This window comes from Diaphorina citri, unplaced genomic scaffold, assembly GCF_000475195.1.
Source record: "Diaphorina citri unplaced genomic scaffold, Diaci psyllid genome assembly version 1.1 scaffold360, whole genome shotgun sequence".
Taxonomy (NCBI): domain Eukaryota; kingdom Metazoa; phylum Arthropoda; class Insecta; order Hemiptera; family Psyllidae; genus Diaphorina; species Diaphorina citri.
This window is the reverse complement of record NW_007377795.1, coordinates 128,356-146,417: the sequence shown is the minus strand read 5'-3', so window position 1 is coordinate 146,417 and position 18,062 is coordinate 128,356. Positions and strand designations below refer to the sequence as shown.

At 39.8% G+C, this 18,062-nt stretch overlaps 2 protein-coding genes across 3 annotated transcripts in view; one reads left to right on the top strand and one right to left on the bottom strand.

Moving 5' to 3' along the window:
* LOC103508014 (eukaryotic translation initiation factor 4E) overlaps positions 1-1,620 on the bottom strand; it is a 14,776-nt gene extending 13,156 nt beyond the window's left edge. The window contains exons 1-2 of one of the 2 annotated variants that reach the window (XM_026822732.1): positions 1,446-1,620; positions 160-353 (exon numbers count right to left, since the gene is read on the bottom strand). In XM_026822732.1, coding sequence (XP_026678533.1) covers positions 160-353; positions 1,446-1,478 — 227 coding nt within the window. In that variant the 5' untranslated portion in view covers positions 1,479-1,620. The remainder of the gene's footprint in view (positions 1-159; positions 354-1,445) is intronic. The other variant, XM_008472541.2, reaches the window with a different exon arrangement.
* Positions 1,621-2,054: 434 nt separating this feature from the next.
* Positions 2,055-18,062, top strand: part of LOC103508025 (protein outspread-like) — a 22,181-nt gene continuing 6,173 nt past the window's right edge. Inside the window, exons 1-14 of the mRNA XM_026822745.1 lie at positions 2,055-2,354; positions 3,131-3,211; positions 3,393-3,458; positions 3,671-3,884; positions 4,311-4,457; positions 4,903-5,505; positions 6,512-6,793; positions 11,388-11,470; positions 12,781-12,936; positions 13,971-14,132; positions 15,161-15,297; positions 16,422-16,534; positions 16,826-16,934; positions 16,984-17,152. Coding sequence (XP_026678546.1) covers positions 2,226-2,354; positions 3,131-3,211; positions 3,393-3,458; positions 3,671-3,884; positions 4,311-4,457; positions 4,903-5,505; positions 6,512-6,793; positions 11,388-11,470; positions 12,781-12,936; positions 13,971-14,132; positions 15,161-15,297; positions 16,422-16,534; positions 16,826-16,934; positions 16,984-17,152 — 2,451 coding nt within the window. The 5' untranslated portion in view covers positions 2,055-2,225. The remainder of the gene's footprint in view (positions 2,355-3,130; positions 3,212-3,392; positions 3,459-3,670; positions 3,885-4,310; positions 4,458-4,902; positions 5,506-6,511; positions 6,794-11,387; positions 11,471-12,780; positions 12,937-13,970; positions 14,133-15,160; positions 15,298-16,421; positions 16,535-16,825; positions 16,935-16,983; positions 17,153-18,062) is intronic.

Here is an 18,062-nt window from a genome sequence, read left to right as displayed (position 1 = left end):
AAGTTATATTTGGTAATTATTCAGAAGCTATGACAAAGAAAAAGAGAGCTCCCTATAGTGTTTAACCTAACCCTATAATAAGACTGGTCACCGCTCATTTGTGACAGCTCCTTTTCATTGTCAATGCTTCTGAAGTACCTTCTATTCTTTCAAACTCACCACCAGAAGTCTTCAACAGTGGAGAAGCTGGTAATTTCACGCTGGTTCTCTTCCCATCCTTTGTTCTTGTCATTTTCAAAGTACCACAGAGTCCATTTGTTGTGCAGAGGGTGTTTGATCATCAACTCAGATTCCACTTCGGGAGTTGTGACAGCAGTGGTTGTTGTGTTTTCTTGAGGTTGCTGCTCTTTCTCCTACAAATGAAAAAGAGTTATCATGATAAGAGATGATTCATTGATCATTTTCCTTTTCCTACTTCATTCCTCTTTTTCTTCTTCTACCTACTTCATACTAATGTTGTTCATACATGACACTTTGGTGGATAGAACTGGTAAAATGTGTTTCATGAACCTAGTGTGCACTGCACTGTGTTAATCTATCAGTTTTACAAGACCCCAATTTCATGTTTCATTCAACACAAGTACATTTCTCCAGTGTGCACTTTCAGAATTTTGGCCAGAATTATGAAATGATGACTTCAAATTACTGAATACTCCTTCACCATATTTTTTTGTAATGCAAGGGAGTAGGACCTATTCTACAAAGTACTTCTAATACTGTATTTCTCACTGATTTTTTTTTTCCTTTTAAGGAATAAAAAGTTGCTTTGTGGAATAAATTCGAGGAGACACTCGACAGTGAGATAAGATATAGGTAGCTCTGACTAATGTTCAAAGATGAATCACTCAAATCAAATAAAATGGATTTTCTTGTAGTGATGTGAAGCTAAAGATGTTGAACATTGACCCCAAGACATCTTTTCTTCTGTCAAGTTAGCAATTAATTTGACTATACCGTAAGCCATTTCTAGAAATGGTAATGTGAGACGTGAGTTCAGCGGCAACCTAATATAGGAGGGTACTCGATCCTATCAAACCTGTGCGCCAAGATAACCTTAAAAAGTACGCCCGATCCCAAATTTCTTTCGCCTAAAAGATCCGTCTGCGCAGCCATAAGATATTGAACATTGACCCCAAGACATCTTAAAGAAATCTTCTGTCAAGTTAGCAATTAATTTAACTATACCGTAAGCCATTTCTAGAAATGGTAATGTGAGACGTGAGTTCAGCGGCAACCTAATATAGGAGGGTACTCCTAACTCCTATCAAACCTGTGCGCCAAGATAACCTTAAAAAGTACGCCCGATCCCAAATTTCTTTCGCCTAAAAGATCCGTCTGCGCAGCCATCTACTCCTATCAAACCTGTGCGCGAAGATAACCTTAAAAAGTACGCCCGATCCCAAATTTCTTTCGCCTAAAAGATCCGTCTGCGCAGCCATACTTACTTCAACGTCTGAACTTTTGCTAAAGTTGGCCATGGTTTCACTTCTTTTAGGAAAAACTATTGGAAACTTTCACGCAAGTGGCAGATTTTCTCGAAAAGATAAATGGAAAATGTAGCAGTTGTGAGCAATCGTATCGTATGGAGGAAACGTCTCACGAGACTGGAGAAGACAGATTTTTTTTTTAACTTATCAAAATGGCGTCAGGACTGCGCGTAAGGAATACAAAAATCGTCAGAGATAAGTGTAAATGACCAATGAGAAACAACAGTGGAAGTAAACATATCATTTCATTGGCTGATCATTTGTTGATCCGATCATATAAAAAAATCAACTGATCCTTCCTCATGCGCGTAGGAAAAACGCGGCTCTTGTTATTCGTTTGTATGAAAAATCGGGATGATTTCAGTAAAGTCTGCCGTCTTCTGTTTTGAAACACCTATCCCAGAGCCGCCTACAAAATTCTGAGAAGCTGTGCTCGAACTTTTTAAAAACTCGAGCACAGCCGGGTATTCACTATGCGCAGTGAAATCGTGTATTCACTATGCGCAACTTCGCAAGTTGGAATTTTTTTGAAGATGTAAACAAAAACACAAAACATTCGAAAAAAAAGAAAACTTTTTTTTATCAGTTCTCTCTTCCTATATTTCATTTGATTTATCAGTTTTTTAATTCAATTAGAAGTGCCCTATAATAAAATTATGACCACACTTCGGAGGAAAGCTATTACTAGGAAAATAATTCGATTTATCTTATAAAGTTCATCCTTGAAGTGAGAGGAAAATGTCTTCAAAATTTTACTCCAATGGAGAGTGTAAAAAGTTTCAACCAAATATTTTCAACAAAATCAAGTGCACATATTGTTTTAAACCAAAGGAAGAACACAGTAATGAAGCTTTGGAAAGTAACAGGGTAAGTTTTCAGTCATTCATTCATTTGAATTCGAACATAAGGTTTGTAATATTGGCACCATTTGGTTCAGAGTTCACACCCTAATTTCTCTCCTTATATGAAATATACCAAGATAATTATATGCAATTAGCAGTTGTAATTGACCATATAGGAATATTCTTGTTATTGATTTAAGGCTATCTACTGAGGACATGATTTAAACTGGTATCATTGGATTTATGGTGTAGACATAGACTGAGATGTTCATTCACATCTGTACGTTGAATGATTGGTATAAAAAATGGTTCAGTACCTACATATTGGTTTACCTACATAATAATGGCTTGGACCAGAATCTAAGTTTAAACTTTATCCAGGTTAAAATGTTTGACGTCATTTGACGTCATTTGATAAGTTGATTGGAAAGTTTGGAATAAAAATTGGCCAATCAGAAATGGGTTTTATATCTATATAAAATAAGGTTAAACTCTGATTGAGGGATCCCATTTAAAAAAAAAAAAAAAAAAAAAAAAAAATAATAATGGCTTGGACCAGAATCTAAGTTTAAACTTTATCCAGGTTAAAATGTTTGAATGAAGTCATTTGATAAGTTGATTGGAAAGTTTGGAATAAAAATTGGCCAATCAGAAATGGGTTTTATATTAATAAACCTAAAATGAGGTTAAACTCTGATTGAGGGATCCCATAAAAAAAAAAAAAAAAAAAGTTCTTATCAGACAAATAAACCCTTATCCTTGATGTACACAGGTAAATGAATGATTTATGCTTTTTTTCAGGTTACTAAAAAAGCTGTCAAATGTGGATATCTCTTTGTTGCACCATTTTCTGACTTTTCCAATCCCATCAACAAAACAAAAGTAAGCACATTTGTCAAAATGTTTGATTGAAATGCAAAACATTGAATATTTTGATATATCAAAAACCTTTCTTTCATTTGCTTTTTTGTAAATATAGTCCCATTGTTACCTGCCTATTTATTATATTAAAAATAAATCTAATTAATAATTATGTATTAATTTCCCTTTCTCTTATTTTCAGAGATGGCAAAGAAGGTGGTTTGTTCTTTATGATGATGGAGAACTTAAATATGCATTGGATGATTATGTAAGTAGATTTGAAATGCTGTTTATCATCTTTTCTTTTGTGGAAAAAAAAACAACCTAATTTAAACTTTGATTACCTATGAAATGGAATATAGCTCTTACTTTACTATCACTTGAATGTTGCTTTCCTTTTATTTCCAGCCAGAAACTGTACCTCAAGCATGCATTGACATGAACAATATCACTTGAATGTTGCTTTCCTTTTATTTCCAGCCAGAAACTGTACCTCAAGCATGCATTGACATGAACAAAGTGTTGGACGTGCAAAATGCAGAAGAAAGAACTAGTCATCCCTTTAGTATAAGTATCAATACGGGAGAGTCAATACATTACGTGAAGGCTACATGCCGGGAAGAAGCTCAATGGTGGAGTGATGTGCTCAATTCTTTCCGAGCAAGAAAGTCAAAAGCAACCGGTGTTGCTTCAAGTGAGTATTTATATTTTGGTTCACAACTCTTCTTCCCAATGCTTTGGATTTCAAGTACACAGTTTGTAACATTGAGTGAAAGGGTTTAAATTGAAAAATCATCCCTTTAGTATAAGTATCAATCTTCTTATTTTTCTTCAACTTTTCCTGTGTACAGACGGGGTCAGTGTTTTTGGTCAGCCTCTCAGTCAGTCCTAACTAGGGTGATTGCTTTGGGCTGACATTTGGTTGCAGCTACAAATTTTACAAGTGGATGTCCTTTGCATGCAACCTTTTCTATTTCTTTAGCAAGGCAAATTCAGGCTAGTATACTCCCTGTTTAAAGTCCTCCAGCCAAACTAAGCTGGTCTACTCCCTGTTTAATGTCCCCCAGCCAGACAATACAGGAGAGTATTATTATAAAATATATTATGTATTGTGTTTCAGCTCCATATAGTACAAGAATAACTAGTTCCTCGAATTCCAGTGTCTGGGAGAGTGGCGACATATTTCCCACTCGAGAGAGAGATGTGCAGGTCAACAATGCAAGCAATAACGAGAACAATATGTCTGCTGCTAATGTTCAAACCAAAAGTAAGACACTTAAACATCTTGTGTGTTTCGTTTTGGTTGAGCAACTTAGGTTGACTGATTATGAACTGAAAAACCTTACTTTGAGTACTTAGCTACTTACCTTTAGGAGTAAGAGGACCTTTTAGTCCTATGCAAGCATTTTAAATAAGCACTATTAATATTACATACTTATTATATTACTATTACTTCAGGGTTTAGGGTTTGCAAATTGAAATGTGTGCTGTAGACCAGAACTTGATTGGTGCACTACTGTGTCCTAGGTGCCAAAGACACTGTGGGTAAATTCCTTGCTGAAATTTTCATATTGATTTAATTGAAATTGGGTGTGGGATTAATATCTTTGTGTTGATTAAAAGAGTTTTCTGTCTACTCAAGTCTTAATAATTTTGTAAAGAAACCAATTTATTATCTCCTCATCCTCTCATCACCCCTCTCTATGTTACAGTTTACGTCGGTTCACCGCCAACCCGAGACAAGGTGACGACTGACGAGAAAACCCGAATCCGAAGCTCCTCCAATCGGTCCAGTCCGATGAGTCCCGACTATTCCCGATCTAACACGAACAACATGGATTTCAACCGAACTTCGCCGAACAGCGGTTCCGAGTTTTCCCGAACTTCTACGAACAATAATACCGAGTTTTCACGAACGTCTACTAATGCTTCCGAGTTTTCTCGAGCTCCGTCAAACAACGGGCCCGAATTCTCGCGAACTTCCACGAACAACGGTTCCGAGTTTTCGCGAACTTCTACGAGTGCTTCCGATTTTTCTCGAGCCCCGTCAAACAACGGGCCCGAATTCTCGCGAACTTCTACGAATGCTTCCGAATTCTCGCGAACTTCGACGAACAATGCTTCCGAATCTTCGAGTACACGACTCAGTGCAAGTGGCTCTAGCTCCCGGCTCAGTGCAAGTGGAACCAGTAATGGCTCTAATTCCCGGCTCAGTGTGGGCGGTACTAGTAACGGTTCTAATTCCCGGCTTAGTGCGAGTGATGGCTCTAATTCGCGGCTAAGTTCGAGTACGACCAGCAATAGCTCCAATTCCCGTCTCAGTGCAAGCGGTACTAGTAATGGTTCTAATTCCCGGCTTAGTGCAAGTGGGACGAGTAATGGTTCTAGTTCCCGGCTCAGTGCAAGCGGTACTAGTAATGGTTCTAATTCCCGGCTTAGTGCAAGTGGGACGAGTAGTGGTTCTAATTATCATGATCAGAGATGATTCATTGATCATTTTCCTTTTCCTACTTCATTCCTCTTCTTCTTCTACCTACTTCATACTATTGTTGTTCATACATGACACTTCAGTGGATAGAACTGGTGAAATGTGTTTCATGAACCTAGTGTGCACTGCACTGTGTTAATCTATCAGTTTCACAAGACCCCAATTTCATGTTTCAACACAAGTACATTTCTCCAGAGTGCACTTTCAGAATTTTGGCCAGAATTATGAAATGATGACTTCAAATTACTGAATACTCCTTCACCATATTTTTGCAATGCAAGGGAGTAGGACCTATTCTACAAAGTACTTCTAATACTGTATTTCTCACTGAATTTTTTTTCAAGGAATAAAAAGTTGCTTTGTGGAATAAATTCGAGGAGACACTCGACAGTGAGATAAGATATAGGTAGCTCTGACTAATGTTCAAAGTCATTCCTCTTTTTCTTCTTCTACCTACTTCATACTAATGTTGTTCATACATGACACTTTGGTGGATAGAACTGGTAAAATGTGTTTCATGAACCTAGTGTGCACTGCACTGTGTTAATCTATCAGTTTTACAAGACCCCAATTTCATGTTTCATTCAACACAAGTACATTTCTCCAGTGTGCACTTTCAGAATTTTGAAATGATGACTTCAAATTACTGAATACTCCTTCACCATATTTTTGTAATGCAAGGGAATAGGACCTATTCTACGAAGTACTTCTAATGCTGTATTTCTCACTGAAGATTTTTTCCTTTTAAGGAATAAAAAGTTGCTTTGTGGAATAAATTCGAGGAGACACTCGACAGTGAGATAAGATATAGGTAGCTCTGACTAATGTTCAAAGGCTCAGTGCAAGCGGTACTAGTAATGGTTCTAATTCCCGGCTTAGTGCAAGTGGAACGAGTAATGGTTCTAATTCCCGGCTCAGTGCAAGCGGTACTAGTAATGGTTCTAATTCCCGGCTTAGTGCAAGTGGGACGAGTAGTGGTTCTAATTCCCGGCTCAGTGCGAGTGGAGCTAGTAATGGCTCGAGTACGCGGCTTAGTCATAGTGGCAGTAGTAAGAGCAGTAGTAGTTTAGAGGAGGCATCCAAAATGAATGGACTGAGCGCATGGGACTCTACAGGTAATTATTAAAATGACTTGAGAACCTATCATTTTTTTTTTACTTTCTATCCCTCAGTATAACTTACTCTACGTAATGAGAAAGTATTGCAATCGGTCCTTTTTTTAGACCATATATCTATACCTTTTTCGCTGGAAACGCTAGGGCCTTATTGTGAAACGCGGGAACTCGACCCCGGTCATGGAAATCTTGCTTGGAAGAAGTTTTTTTATATAATATAGTTTTATAAAATAAATAATATAGTAGTTTAGAGGAGTCATCCAAGATGAATGGACTGAGCGCATGGGACTCTACAGGTAATTATTAAAATGAATGACTTAACCTATCATTTTTTTTACTTTCTATCCCTCAGTATAACTTACTCTACATAATGAGAAAGTATTGCAATCGGTCCTTTTTTTAGACCATAGTCCATATATCTATACCTTTTTCGCTGGAAACGCTAGGGCCTTATTGTGAAACGCGGGAACTCGGTAGCGGTCATGGAAACCTTACTTGGAAGAAGTTTTTTTATATAATATAGTTTTATAAAATAAATAATTCATCTTAGCGAAGCTTATATGTAGTATGTAATGAGAAAGAATTACAACCATCCCTTCCCTAAGAAGCGAAAGAAAATCTTTGGTTCTTCCACCTTTTAATAAGTTTTTATGTAATCTAGTTTTATAAATAAATTAATTTATATTAAATTTAAACTTTACCCTATAATAAGACTGGTCACTGCTCATTTGTGACAGCTCCTTTTCATTGTCAATGCTTCTGAAGTACCTTCTATTCTTTCAAACTCACCACCAGAAGTCTTCAACAGTGGAGAAGCTGGTAATTTCACGCTGGTTCTCTTCCCATCCTTTGTTCTTGTCATTTTCAAAGTACCACAGAGTCCATTTGTTGTGCAGAGGGTGTTTGATCATCAACTCAGATTCCAGGCAATGTAAATTTTTAATCCATCTTAGGCGAGGGAATATTTTGGAGACTATGTGGACTTGGTTTTAGATTGGTACCTTACAGAGAAGAAACCTCATTATGAATAACCTCTCTCTATAAGAAAACCAAGGAAGTTTAACAAACCAGGCCCTTAACTTAAATTTAAACCAGCTTCAACAGAACCTAAAAAAATAAACGAGACCTTGTTTAGACTGCTGGGGTAAAGGGACTTTTTAGTTTCATTCAAGCAGGATAATTAAGTTATATTTGGTAATTATTCAGAAGCTATGACAAAGAAAAAGAGAGCTCCCTATAGTGTTTAACCTAACCCTATAATAAGACTGGTCACTGCTCATTTGTGACAGCTCCTTTTCATTGTCAATGCTTCTGAAGTACCTTCTATTCTTTCAAACTCACCACCAGAAGTCTTCAACAGTGGAGAAGCTGGTAATTTCACGCTGGTTCTCTTCCCATCCTTTGTTCTTGTCATTTTCAAAGTACCACAGAGTCCATTTGTTGTGCAGAGGGTGTTTGATCATCAACTCAGATTCCACTTCGGGAGTTGTGACAGCAGTGGTTGTTGTGTTTTCTTGAGGTTGCTGCTCTTTCTCCTACAAATGAAAAAGAGTTATCATGATAAGAGATGATTCATTGATCATTTTCCTTTTCCTACTGCATTCCCCTTCTTCTTCTACCTACTTCATGCTATTGTTGTTCATACATGACACTAAGACCTTGTTTAGGCTGCTGGGGTAAAGGGACTTTTTAGTTTCATTCATGCAGGATAAACAAGTTATATTTGGTAATTATTCAGAAGCTATGACAAAGAAAAAGAGAGCTTTTTTCCTCTTCATAAGAGACAGCCATTCAACTGCCAAGGTCATCAGACTTGTAACTTTTTTTTTTACTATGACATCACTTAATTTTAATATTACATACTACTATTATTTGGAATTAAACTGATGGGTACCACTTCCAAATATTGAATAAAAACAACATTTGCCCCAGATTTGACAAGGGATGTCCTTCCCCCCCCCCCCCCCACCCCCCTTCTCTTCTCGTCGGATGATGAATATCGCACCGCCTCTGAGGGAGGCAGACGCGGCAGTACGGCTTCGGATTGGGGCGAAATATTGCCGCCCTCTCCACCACTGATACGTACGCCCATATCACGCGTTAAAGAACGCGCTAGGTAAATGTCACATATTTAATATTATTATTTTAATATTAAATATTCATTTAAAAAAAAAAAAAAAAAAATGGTGGGAACATCACACGACAAGCAACTTAGGTTGACTGACTATGAACTGAAAAACCTTACTTTAAGTAGCTACTTACCTTAAGGAATAAGGGGACCTTTTAGTCCTATGCAAGCATTTTAAATAAGCACTATTATTATTATTACATACTTATTATATTACTATTACTTTAGGGTTTTCAAATTGAAATGTGTGCTGTAGACCAGAACTTGATTGGTGCACTACTGTGTCCTAGGTGCCAAAGACACTGTGGGTAAATTAAACCATAGCACTTACCTTAAGGAGTAAGGGGACCTTTTAGTCCTATGCAAGCATTTTAAATAAGCACTATTATTATTACATACTTATTATATTACTATTACTTTAGGGTTTGCAAATTGAAATGTGTGCTGTAGACCAGAACTTGATTGGTGCACTACTGTGTCCTAGGTGCCAGAGACACTGTGGGTAAATTAAACCATCTGATCTTTATTCCTTGCTGAAAATTTCATCTTGATTTAATTGAAATTGGGTGTGGGATTAAAATCTTTGTGCTGATTAAAAGAGTTTTCTGTCTACTCAAGTCTTAATAATTTTTGTAAAGAAACCAATTTATTGTCTCCTCACATCACCCCTCTCTCTATGTTACAGTTTACGTCGGTTCACCGCCAACCCGAGACAAGGTGACGACTGACGAGAAAACCCGAATCCGAAGCTCCTCCAACTGTAAAGAAACCAATTTATTATCTCCTCACATCACCCCTCTCTCTCTATGTTACAGTTTACGTCGGTTCACCGCCAACCCGAGATAAGGTGACGACTGACGAGAAAACCCGAATCCGAAGCTCCTCCAATCGGTCCAGTCCGATGAGTCCCGACTATTCCCGATCTAACACGAACAACATGGATTTCAACCGAACTTCGCCGAACAGCGGTTCCGAGTTTTCCCGAACTTCTACGAACAATAATACCGAGTTTTCACGAACGTCTACTAATGCTTCCGAGTTTTCTCGAGCTCCGTCAAACAACGGGCCCGAATTCTCGCGAACTTCCACGAACAACGGTTCCGAGTTTTCGCGAACTTCTACGAGTGCTTCCGATTTTTCTCGAGCTCCATCAAACAACGGGCCCGAATTCTCGCGAACTTCCACGAACAACGGTTCCGAGTTTTCGCGAACTTCTACGAGTGCTTCCGATTTTTCTCGAGCTCCATCAAACAACGGGCCCGAATTCTCGCGAACTTCCACGAACAACGGTTCCGAGTTTTCGCGAACTTCTACGAGTGCTTCCGATTTTTCTCGAGCTCCATCAAACAACGGGCCCGAATTCTCGCGAACTTCTACGAATGCTTCCGAATTCTCGCGAACTTCGACGAACAATGCTTCCGAATCTTCGAGTACACGACTCAGTGCAAGTGGCTCTAGCTCCCGGCTCAGTGCAAGTGGAACCAGTAATGGCTCTAATTCCCGGCTCAGTGTGGGCGGTACTAGTAACGGTTCTAATTCCCGGCTTAGTGCGAGTGATGGCTCTAATTCGCGGCTAAGTTCGAGTACGACCAGCAATAGCTCCAATTCCCGGCTCAGTGCAAGCGGTACTAGTAATGGTTCTAATTCCCGGCTTAGTGCAAGTGGGACGAGTAATGGTTCTAGTTCCCGGCTCAGTGCAAGCGGTACTAGTAATGGTTCTAATTCCCGGCTTAGTGCAAGTGGGACGAGTAATGGTTCTAGTTCCCGGCTCAGTGCAAGCGGTACTAGTAATGGTTCTAATTCCCGGCTTAGTGCAAGTGGGACGAGTAATGGTTCTAGTTCCCGGCTCAGTGCAAGCGGTACTAGTAATGGTTCTAATTCCCGGCTTAGTGCAAGTGGGACGAGTAGTGGTTCTAATTCCCGGCTCAGTGCGAGTGGAGCTAGTAATGGCTCGAGTACGCGGCTTAGTCATAGTGGCAGTAGTAAGAGCAGTAGTAGTTTAGAGGAGGCATCCAAGATGAATGGACTGAGCGCATGGGACTCTACAGGTAATTATTAAAATGAATGACTTAACCTATCATTTTTTTTACTTTCTATCCCTCAGTATAACTTACTCTACATAATGAGAAAGTATTGCAATCGGTCCTTTTTTTAGACCATAGTCCATATATCTATACCTTTTTCGCTGGAAACGCTAGGGCCTTATTGTGAAACGCGGGAACTCGGTAGCGGTCATGGAAACCTTACTTGGAAGAAGTTTTTTTATATAATATAGTTTTATAAAATAAATAATTCATCTTTGCGAAGCTTATATGTAGTATGTAATGAGAAAGAATTACAACCATCCCTTCCCTAAAAAGCAAGAGAAAATCTTTGGTTCTTCCACCTTTTAATAAGTTTTTATGTAATCTAGTTTTATGAATAAATTAATTTATATTAAATTTAAACTTTAAATTCTGTTTTCAGATACAGTGTCGAGTTCACCTAGTCGTTTGAGACGGAGCAGCAATAATTCTCAGTCCAGTTCTGTGCTTATGGATGAGAAACCCGTGAGTAACTCTCTGCTCTCTTATCATATAATATAATTATTATCAATGCTTTTATTTCAAATCGAATCAAATGGTTCTTTTATGATGAGTTGAAAAAAGATAAACGTTTATGTGAATCTACATGTTTCAAACATCAAAGGTACAAGTAAGAAGAAGCAGGGCCGTAAGATTTTGTCGATGGGGGAGGGGGGCCTGAGAGTTCAAACAGTAACATAATAGGGGAGGGGGGTTGATACCCGAAATTTTCGAAGCCTAGCCTACAGTAAAGGAGAAAAATTGAGTTCGCCCCCCCTTAAATACGGCCCTGATAAGAAGGTAAGTATAGTAGAAAATACCTACAAAGAATTTACATATCTACCTTATGAAACGGACTTCTCTGCAAAGATTGAGCGAATTGGGCTGAAAGCTTAAAGCCCAGAATGACGAACATTTTCGAACTTTTTTTAACCTTTTTCCCTGAAAAGCGGCTGAGTAGCGGCCGAACCGTACACGTTTAAAGCCTTGGTCTCAAGACCACTTTTGACCAACGTCACTTTTGATTACGTAGGTGTAAAATGAAGTCGTGCAATGCAGTACCGACACAGTATTGTCATATCTTCCTTTCAAGGAAAATAAAAAAAGGGTATAAAAAGAACCCGACCTTGGATCGAAAGATAAAGTCCTGAGGGGTCGAACCACTTTAAAGGAAGCGAGTGGATTAGGACGCATTGCATGTCTTCAGGAACTCTCCATTTGTCACTTTTCCCTGAAAAGCGGCTGAGTAGCGGCCGAACCGTACACGTTTAAAGCCTTGGTCTCAAGACCACTTTTGACCAAAGTCACTTTTGATTACGTAGGTGTAAAATGAAGTCGTGCAATGCAGTACCGACACAGTATTGTCATATCTTCCATTGAAGGAAAATAAAAAAAAGAGTATAAAAAGAACCCGACCTTGGATCGTAAGATAAAGTCCTGAGGGGTCGAACTACTTTAAAGGAAGCGAGTGGATTAGGACGCATTGCATGTCTTCAGGAACTCTCCATTTGTCAGGGGTCTAAGTTTACCTTGCCTTGGGATCAATTTAATATGAATAAAGGCGGGTTCAATTCTCCCCCGGGGATAATTTTATCCTACACAGTTAAGGTTCGTTCTCAGAACGGCTGGCTTTCTCCTATCCTGTCTTTCTTCGATTTCGGAACGAAAAGACCTTAGGAGTTACAGTTCCCTCAATCAAACCTCTAAAAAAAGTTCGAGCTACTACTTACAACGTTTGAGCTATCGTGAACGAAAACTTTTTTAACTTATTTTGAACTTGGCTATATCTGTTCCAGGTGCGTGGGGATCCAGATGGGTGTGGCTTGGACCTTTCTCCTCTGAGGAGACACTCCCCTACCCCGGCAGAACTCCGGCTGGACCTGACTGGGAACACGGAACACTACCTCAATATGAAGAAGGGATGGCTCATGAAACAGTCCGGTACAGAACAAGTGAGTCGATCTTTTGATCTACCTTAACTCATACCTATCCAGAGTTGATCCTGTTGTACGAGATGAGTGCCCCCTCTGCCAAGAAAGTCCACACAACACTAGTCATCTATTCAATTGTTCTGCAAATCCCACCAACCTTACACCTGTAGACCTGTGGAATAACCCTATAAAAGTGGCTGAGTTCCTAAATCTACCAACGAGTCCAGAATTTGGAGATGACTGCTGAATTGTCGTCACTGCTACAACAACAACAACATCTTTTGATCTACAGAGAGTGAAAGAAACAGAAGTTTTTTTGACCTTATGCTCTCAAATGCTCTCAAAAACTCTTTATAATGTTTAATATCTACATGATTAATGGAACTTCTCTGCAATATTTGAGGGCCTTGGGCAGAAATCTTTGAGCCTTAAATAGCAGTATTCTGGCCCTAAATAAGTGGCGAAAAGTACATTATTTAAACCCTGGCCCTAGGCGGGTTTAATATCTACATGATTAATGGAACTTCTCTGCAATATTTGAGGGACTTGGGCAGAAATCTTTGAGCCTTAAATAGCAGTATTCTGGCCCTAAATAAGTGGCGAAAAGTACATTATTTAAACCCTGGCCCTAGGACACTTTTTTACAGAGGTTTAATAGAGGGAACTGTAACTGCTAAGGTCTTTTCGTCCCGAAAGCGAAGAGAGAAGGAAGACAGGATAGAAAAAGCTAGCTGTTCCAAGAACGGACTTTATCCGCTCAGGATAAAATCCGCCCCGGGCGGGAATTGAACCCGCGGCCTAGCGCTTTTACAAGGCAGACGGGTGCTCCATTTGACTGCATACCTACTATTTACTTATGTTAAACAAGAAACATGTAATACTTATGTACAAGTCTTATTTTCTCCGAGTCGGGATAGTCAAACTTTCAGTTTTATTTTTACTAATTATTTCTTCGAATATTTTCAGACGTGGAAGTACAAGTCTTATTTTCTCCGAGTCGGGATAGTCAAACTTTCAGTTTTATTTTTACTAATTATTTCTTCGAATATTTTCAGACGTGGACCAAGCACTGGTTCGTACTGCGGGGCTGTTCACTCCTCTACTACCGAGACCCGAAAGCTGAGGAGAGCGGAGTGCTAGACGGAGTGGTAGCGCTGAACAATGTAACCAGCCTGAGTGAAGTGCCGGTAGCGAGGAACTTTGGATTTCAAATTACGGTGAGTTCATATGCAAGTCTTATTTTCTCCGAGTCGGGATAGTCAAACTTTCAGTTTTATTTTTACTAATTATTTCTTCGAATATTTTCAGACGTGGACCAAGCACTGGTTCGTACTGCGGGGATGTTCACTCCTCTACTACCGAGACCCGAAAGCTGAGGAGAGCGGAGTGCTAGATGGAGTGGTAGCGCTGAACAATGTAACCAGCCTGAGTGAAGTGCCGGTAGCGAGGAACTTTGGATTTCAAATTACGGTGAGTTCATATGAGGCTGTTCACTCCTCTACTACCGAGACCCGAAAGCTGAGGAGAGCGGAGTGCTAGATGGAGTGGTAGCCCTGAACAATGTAACCAGCCTGAGTGAAGTGCCAGTAGCGAGGAACTTTGGATTTCAAATTACGGTGAGTTCATATGTAGTACTGTGCACTCCTTTGCTATAAATTTCTATAGAAATAGTGAAAACCATCTGATCTTTATTCCTTGCTGAAATTTTCATCTTGATTTAATTGAAATTGGGTGTGGGATTAAAATCTTTGTGCTGATTAAAAGAGTTTTCTGTCTACTCAAGTCTTAATAATTCTGTAAAGAAACCAATTTATTATCTCCTCACATCACCCCTCTCTCTCTATGTTACAGTTTACGTCGGTTCACCGCCAACCCGAGATAAGGTGACGACTGACGAGAAAACCCGAATCCGAAGCTCCTCCAATCGGTCCAGTCCGATGAGTCCCGACTATTCCCGATCTAACACGAACAACATGGATTTCAACCGAACTTCGCCGAACAGCGGTTCCGAGTTTTCCCGAACTTCTACGAACAATAATACCGAGTTTTCACGAACGTCTACTAATGCTTCCGAGTTTTCTCGAGCTCCGTCAAACAACGGGCCCGAATTCTCGCGGAACAGCCGCGGGAGAACCTCTTCTGGGCTCTCAACATAGCAACGAGTGTCCATGATAAAATGAGTAAAAAAAAATGTTATTTTCAGCTACCTTCTATTTAACCCATTAATTTATCTTGTCTTTGACAGACTTGGGACAGCAAGCGGACTATCCTGTCGGCGGTGACGGCCGGTATTCGAAACAACTGGATGAGTGCCATCAAGAGAACGGCAGCCATGTCATTACTAGACGACAAAGCCTCGCCTTCTTCCTCCACAGTACAACAGTAAGTTTAGTAGAATAGAATATACAGTCCACTTCAACTGGGAAGTCCGATGACCTTTGGGTGCGCACTCGTCAAAAAATAGCTCGTTGATTAACAAGTAAGCATGTGCGTTACTAGACGACAAAGCCTCGCCCTCTTCCTCCACAGTACAACAGTAAGTTTAGTAGAATAGAATAGAATAGAATAGAATATACCTTGTTTATCCTGCTCGAATGAGACTAAAAAGTCCCTTTACCCCAGCAGTCTAAACAAGGTCTCGTGTATTTTATGGGTTTAACATGGTACAATACGTAATTAATACAGTAGACCTTGCTTAGTTATAAAAAAAAGAATATACCTTGTTTACTTCATAATATTATTTGTGACTAGAGTCGGCCCAAAGAGAGGCCCAAAAAGTCGGAAAAATCACAAAGTAAGTATGTACATGCCAACTCCATGCCCAAGTTAAGTGTTGACTCAGGGGGAAAATTAAAAATGTCATTTTGTCCAGCCTGGTTAGCTTGGTTGGTAGCGCTTCCGCCTTGTAAGCGCTAGGCCGCGGGTTCGATTCCCGCCCGGGGCGCATTTTATCCTGAAGGGATAAGGCTCGTTTTCGGAACGGCAGACTTTCTACTATCCTGTCTTCCTTCTCTTGGATTTCGAGAATTATGGGAAAACTTCAAACTACATCTTTCTAACTCCCCATAAGCTCACGTGACGTGATGGTAGAATAGAATATACCTTGTTTATCCTGCCCGCATAGGACTGAAAAGTCCCTTTACCCCAGCAGTCTAAACAAGGTCTCGTATATTTGATGGGTTAAAGAATAATACATACAACTAACAATTCAGTAAAAAGACCTTGCCTAACTAAAAAAAAAAGGGTAAATGTAAATTAATAGTGGTAGTATGGTTGTGTGTTTCTACTGGTAGTGTGTTTCTACCTAAGAAATACTTTTCAAATAGCTTTCGGTATAATTTTTTAGGGATCTATAACTATACTCATGGCTTTCGATGTCTCTAATCGTTAAAGCCGCCAGCCGCCAGTTGTTGAACCTGTGAGCGATGGTTAGACTGCGGGGGGTAAAGGAACGAACGAACAAACGAACAAACAAACAACACAAGATATATTCTCTTCTGTTTCAGGAGCATCGCGCGTGCTGGTTCAGGGCCGGCCTCGGGAAGTAGCACTCGCCTGTCTATGTCCCGCTCCAAATCCTCGCCCCCCTCCTCTAGAAGATCGACCCTGGACTCTGTACGTACGGAGGACCTCTAACTAAAAAAAAGGGGGGTAAATGTAAATTAATAGTGGTAGTATAGTTGTGTGTTTCTACTGGTAGTGTGTTTCTACCTAAGAAATACTTTTCAAATAGCTTTCAGTGTAATTTTTTAGGCATCTATAACTATACCCATGGCTTTCGATGTCTCTAACCGTTAAAGCCGCCAGTTGTTGAACCTGTGAGCGATGGTTAGATTGCGGGGGGTAAAGGAACGAACGCACAAACAAACGAACAGACAAACAACACAAGATATATTCTCTTCTATTTCAGGAGCATCGCACGTGCTGGTTCAGGGCCGGCCTCGGGGGGTAGCACTCGCCTGTCTATGTCCCGCTCCAAATCCTCGCCCCCCTCCTCTAGAAGATCGACCCTGGACTCTGTACGTACGGAGGACCAAACAACACAAGATATATTCTCTTCTATTTCAGGAGCATCGCGCGTGCTGGTTCAGGGCCGGCCTCGGGAGGTAGCACTCGCCTGTCTATGTCCCGCTCCAAATCCTCGCCCCCCTCCTCTAGAAGATCGACCCTGGACTCTGTACGTACGGAGGACCTGAGCCTCCCCTGTTGTGGTGAACTGCCCGAGCCTGAATTATTGGTGAGTATTTATTTACTTTGAGTTTTTCGTCAGCTTCCATGGTGTAGTGGTTACTCGGGAGACCCGGGCTCAATTCCCGGCGGGGTCAAAAAATTCGAATTATTTATTGATGAAGTTTCCATTTATTAGTTTTTTAGAATAATTCTCTTAATCAAATAAATAGTCAACAAATGGTATACCCATCCGTAAAAGCCGTAGCTTGTGCCACGGATGGGGACAAGCTCCGTGACTGGCTGTTGTGGGGCCCACACAGCCTCGTGAGGAAAATGAGTAGCTATGTAATATAAATACGCACAGCGATTGATGCCAGCATGGTAGTTGTTAGGTAAACTTTGGACTTTTTTTTTTTTTAAGAGGTTTGACAGAGGGAACTGTAACTGCTATGGTCTTATCGTCCCGAAATCGAAGAGAGAAGGAAGACAGCAATATAAATGCGCATAGCGATTGATGCCAGCATGGTAGTTGTTAGGTAAACTTTGGACTTTGGATGCTGAGATTATTAAGATATTTGGAAAAATCCTACAATGCTGCAGTAAACACCAAAGTTGTGATATAATAACACAAAAAACCAATCTCAGTGGTGCAGTTATTAACGCGTTGGACTTTGGATCTGGAGGTTGGTGGTTCGAGTCCAAATCAAGTCATAAAATTTATCTAGGTGTAATAAGCGGGGAACAATATTTGTAACAAGCATTTTGGCAACATCTCCTCTTGTGTAAGGTTGTGTTTTGTTTTTTGTCATCTATCTTTTTTATTTTTTCACTTACTGTTTATTTTTGTCTAACCTGAAGTATTTTTAGTGATAATCAAATTTTTTTCTCTTTCTTACAATAATTTTTATTTCCAAGTGCTAATTTTCTTACAAGTGCAATTAATTTTCAATTGTATATATCTATTGCGTAATATTTTT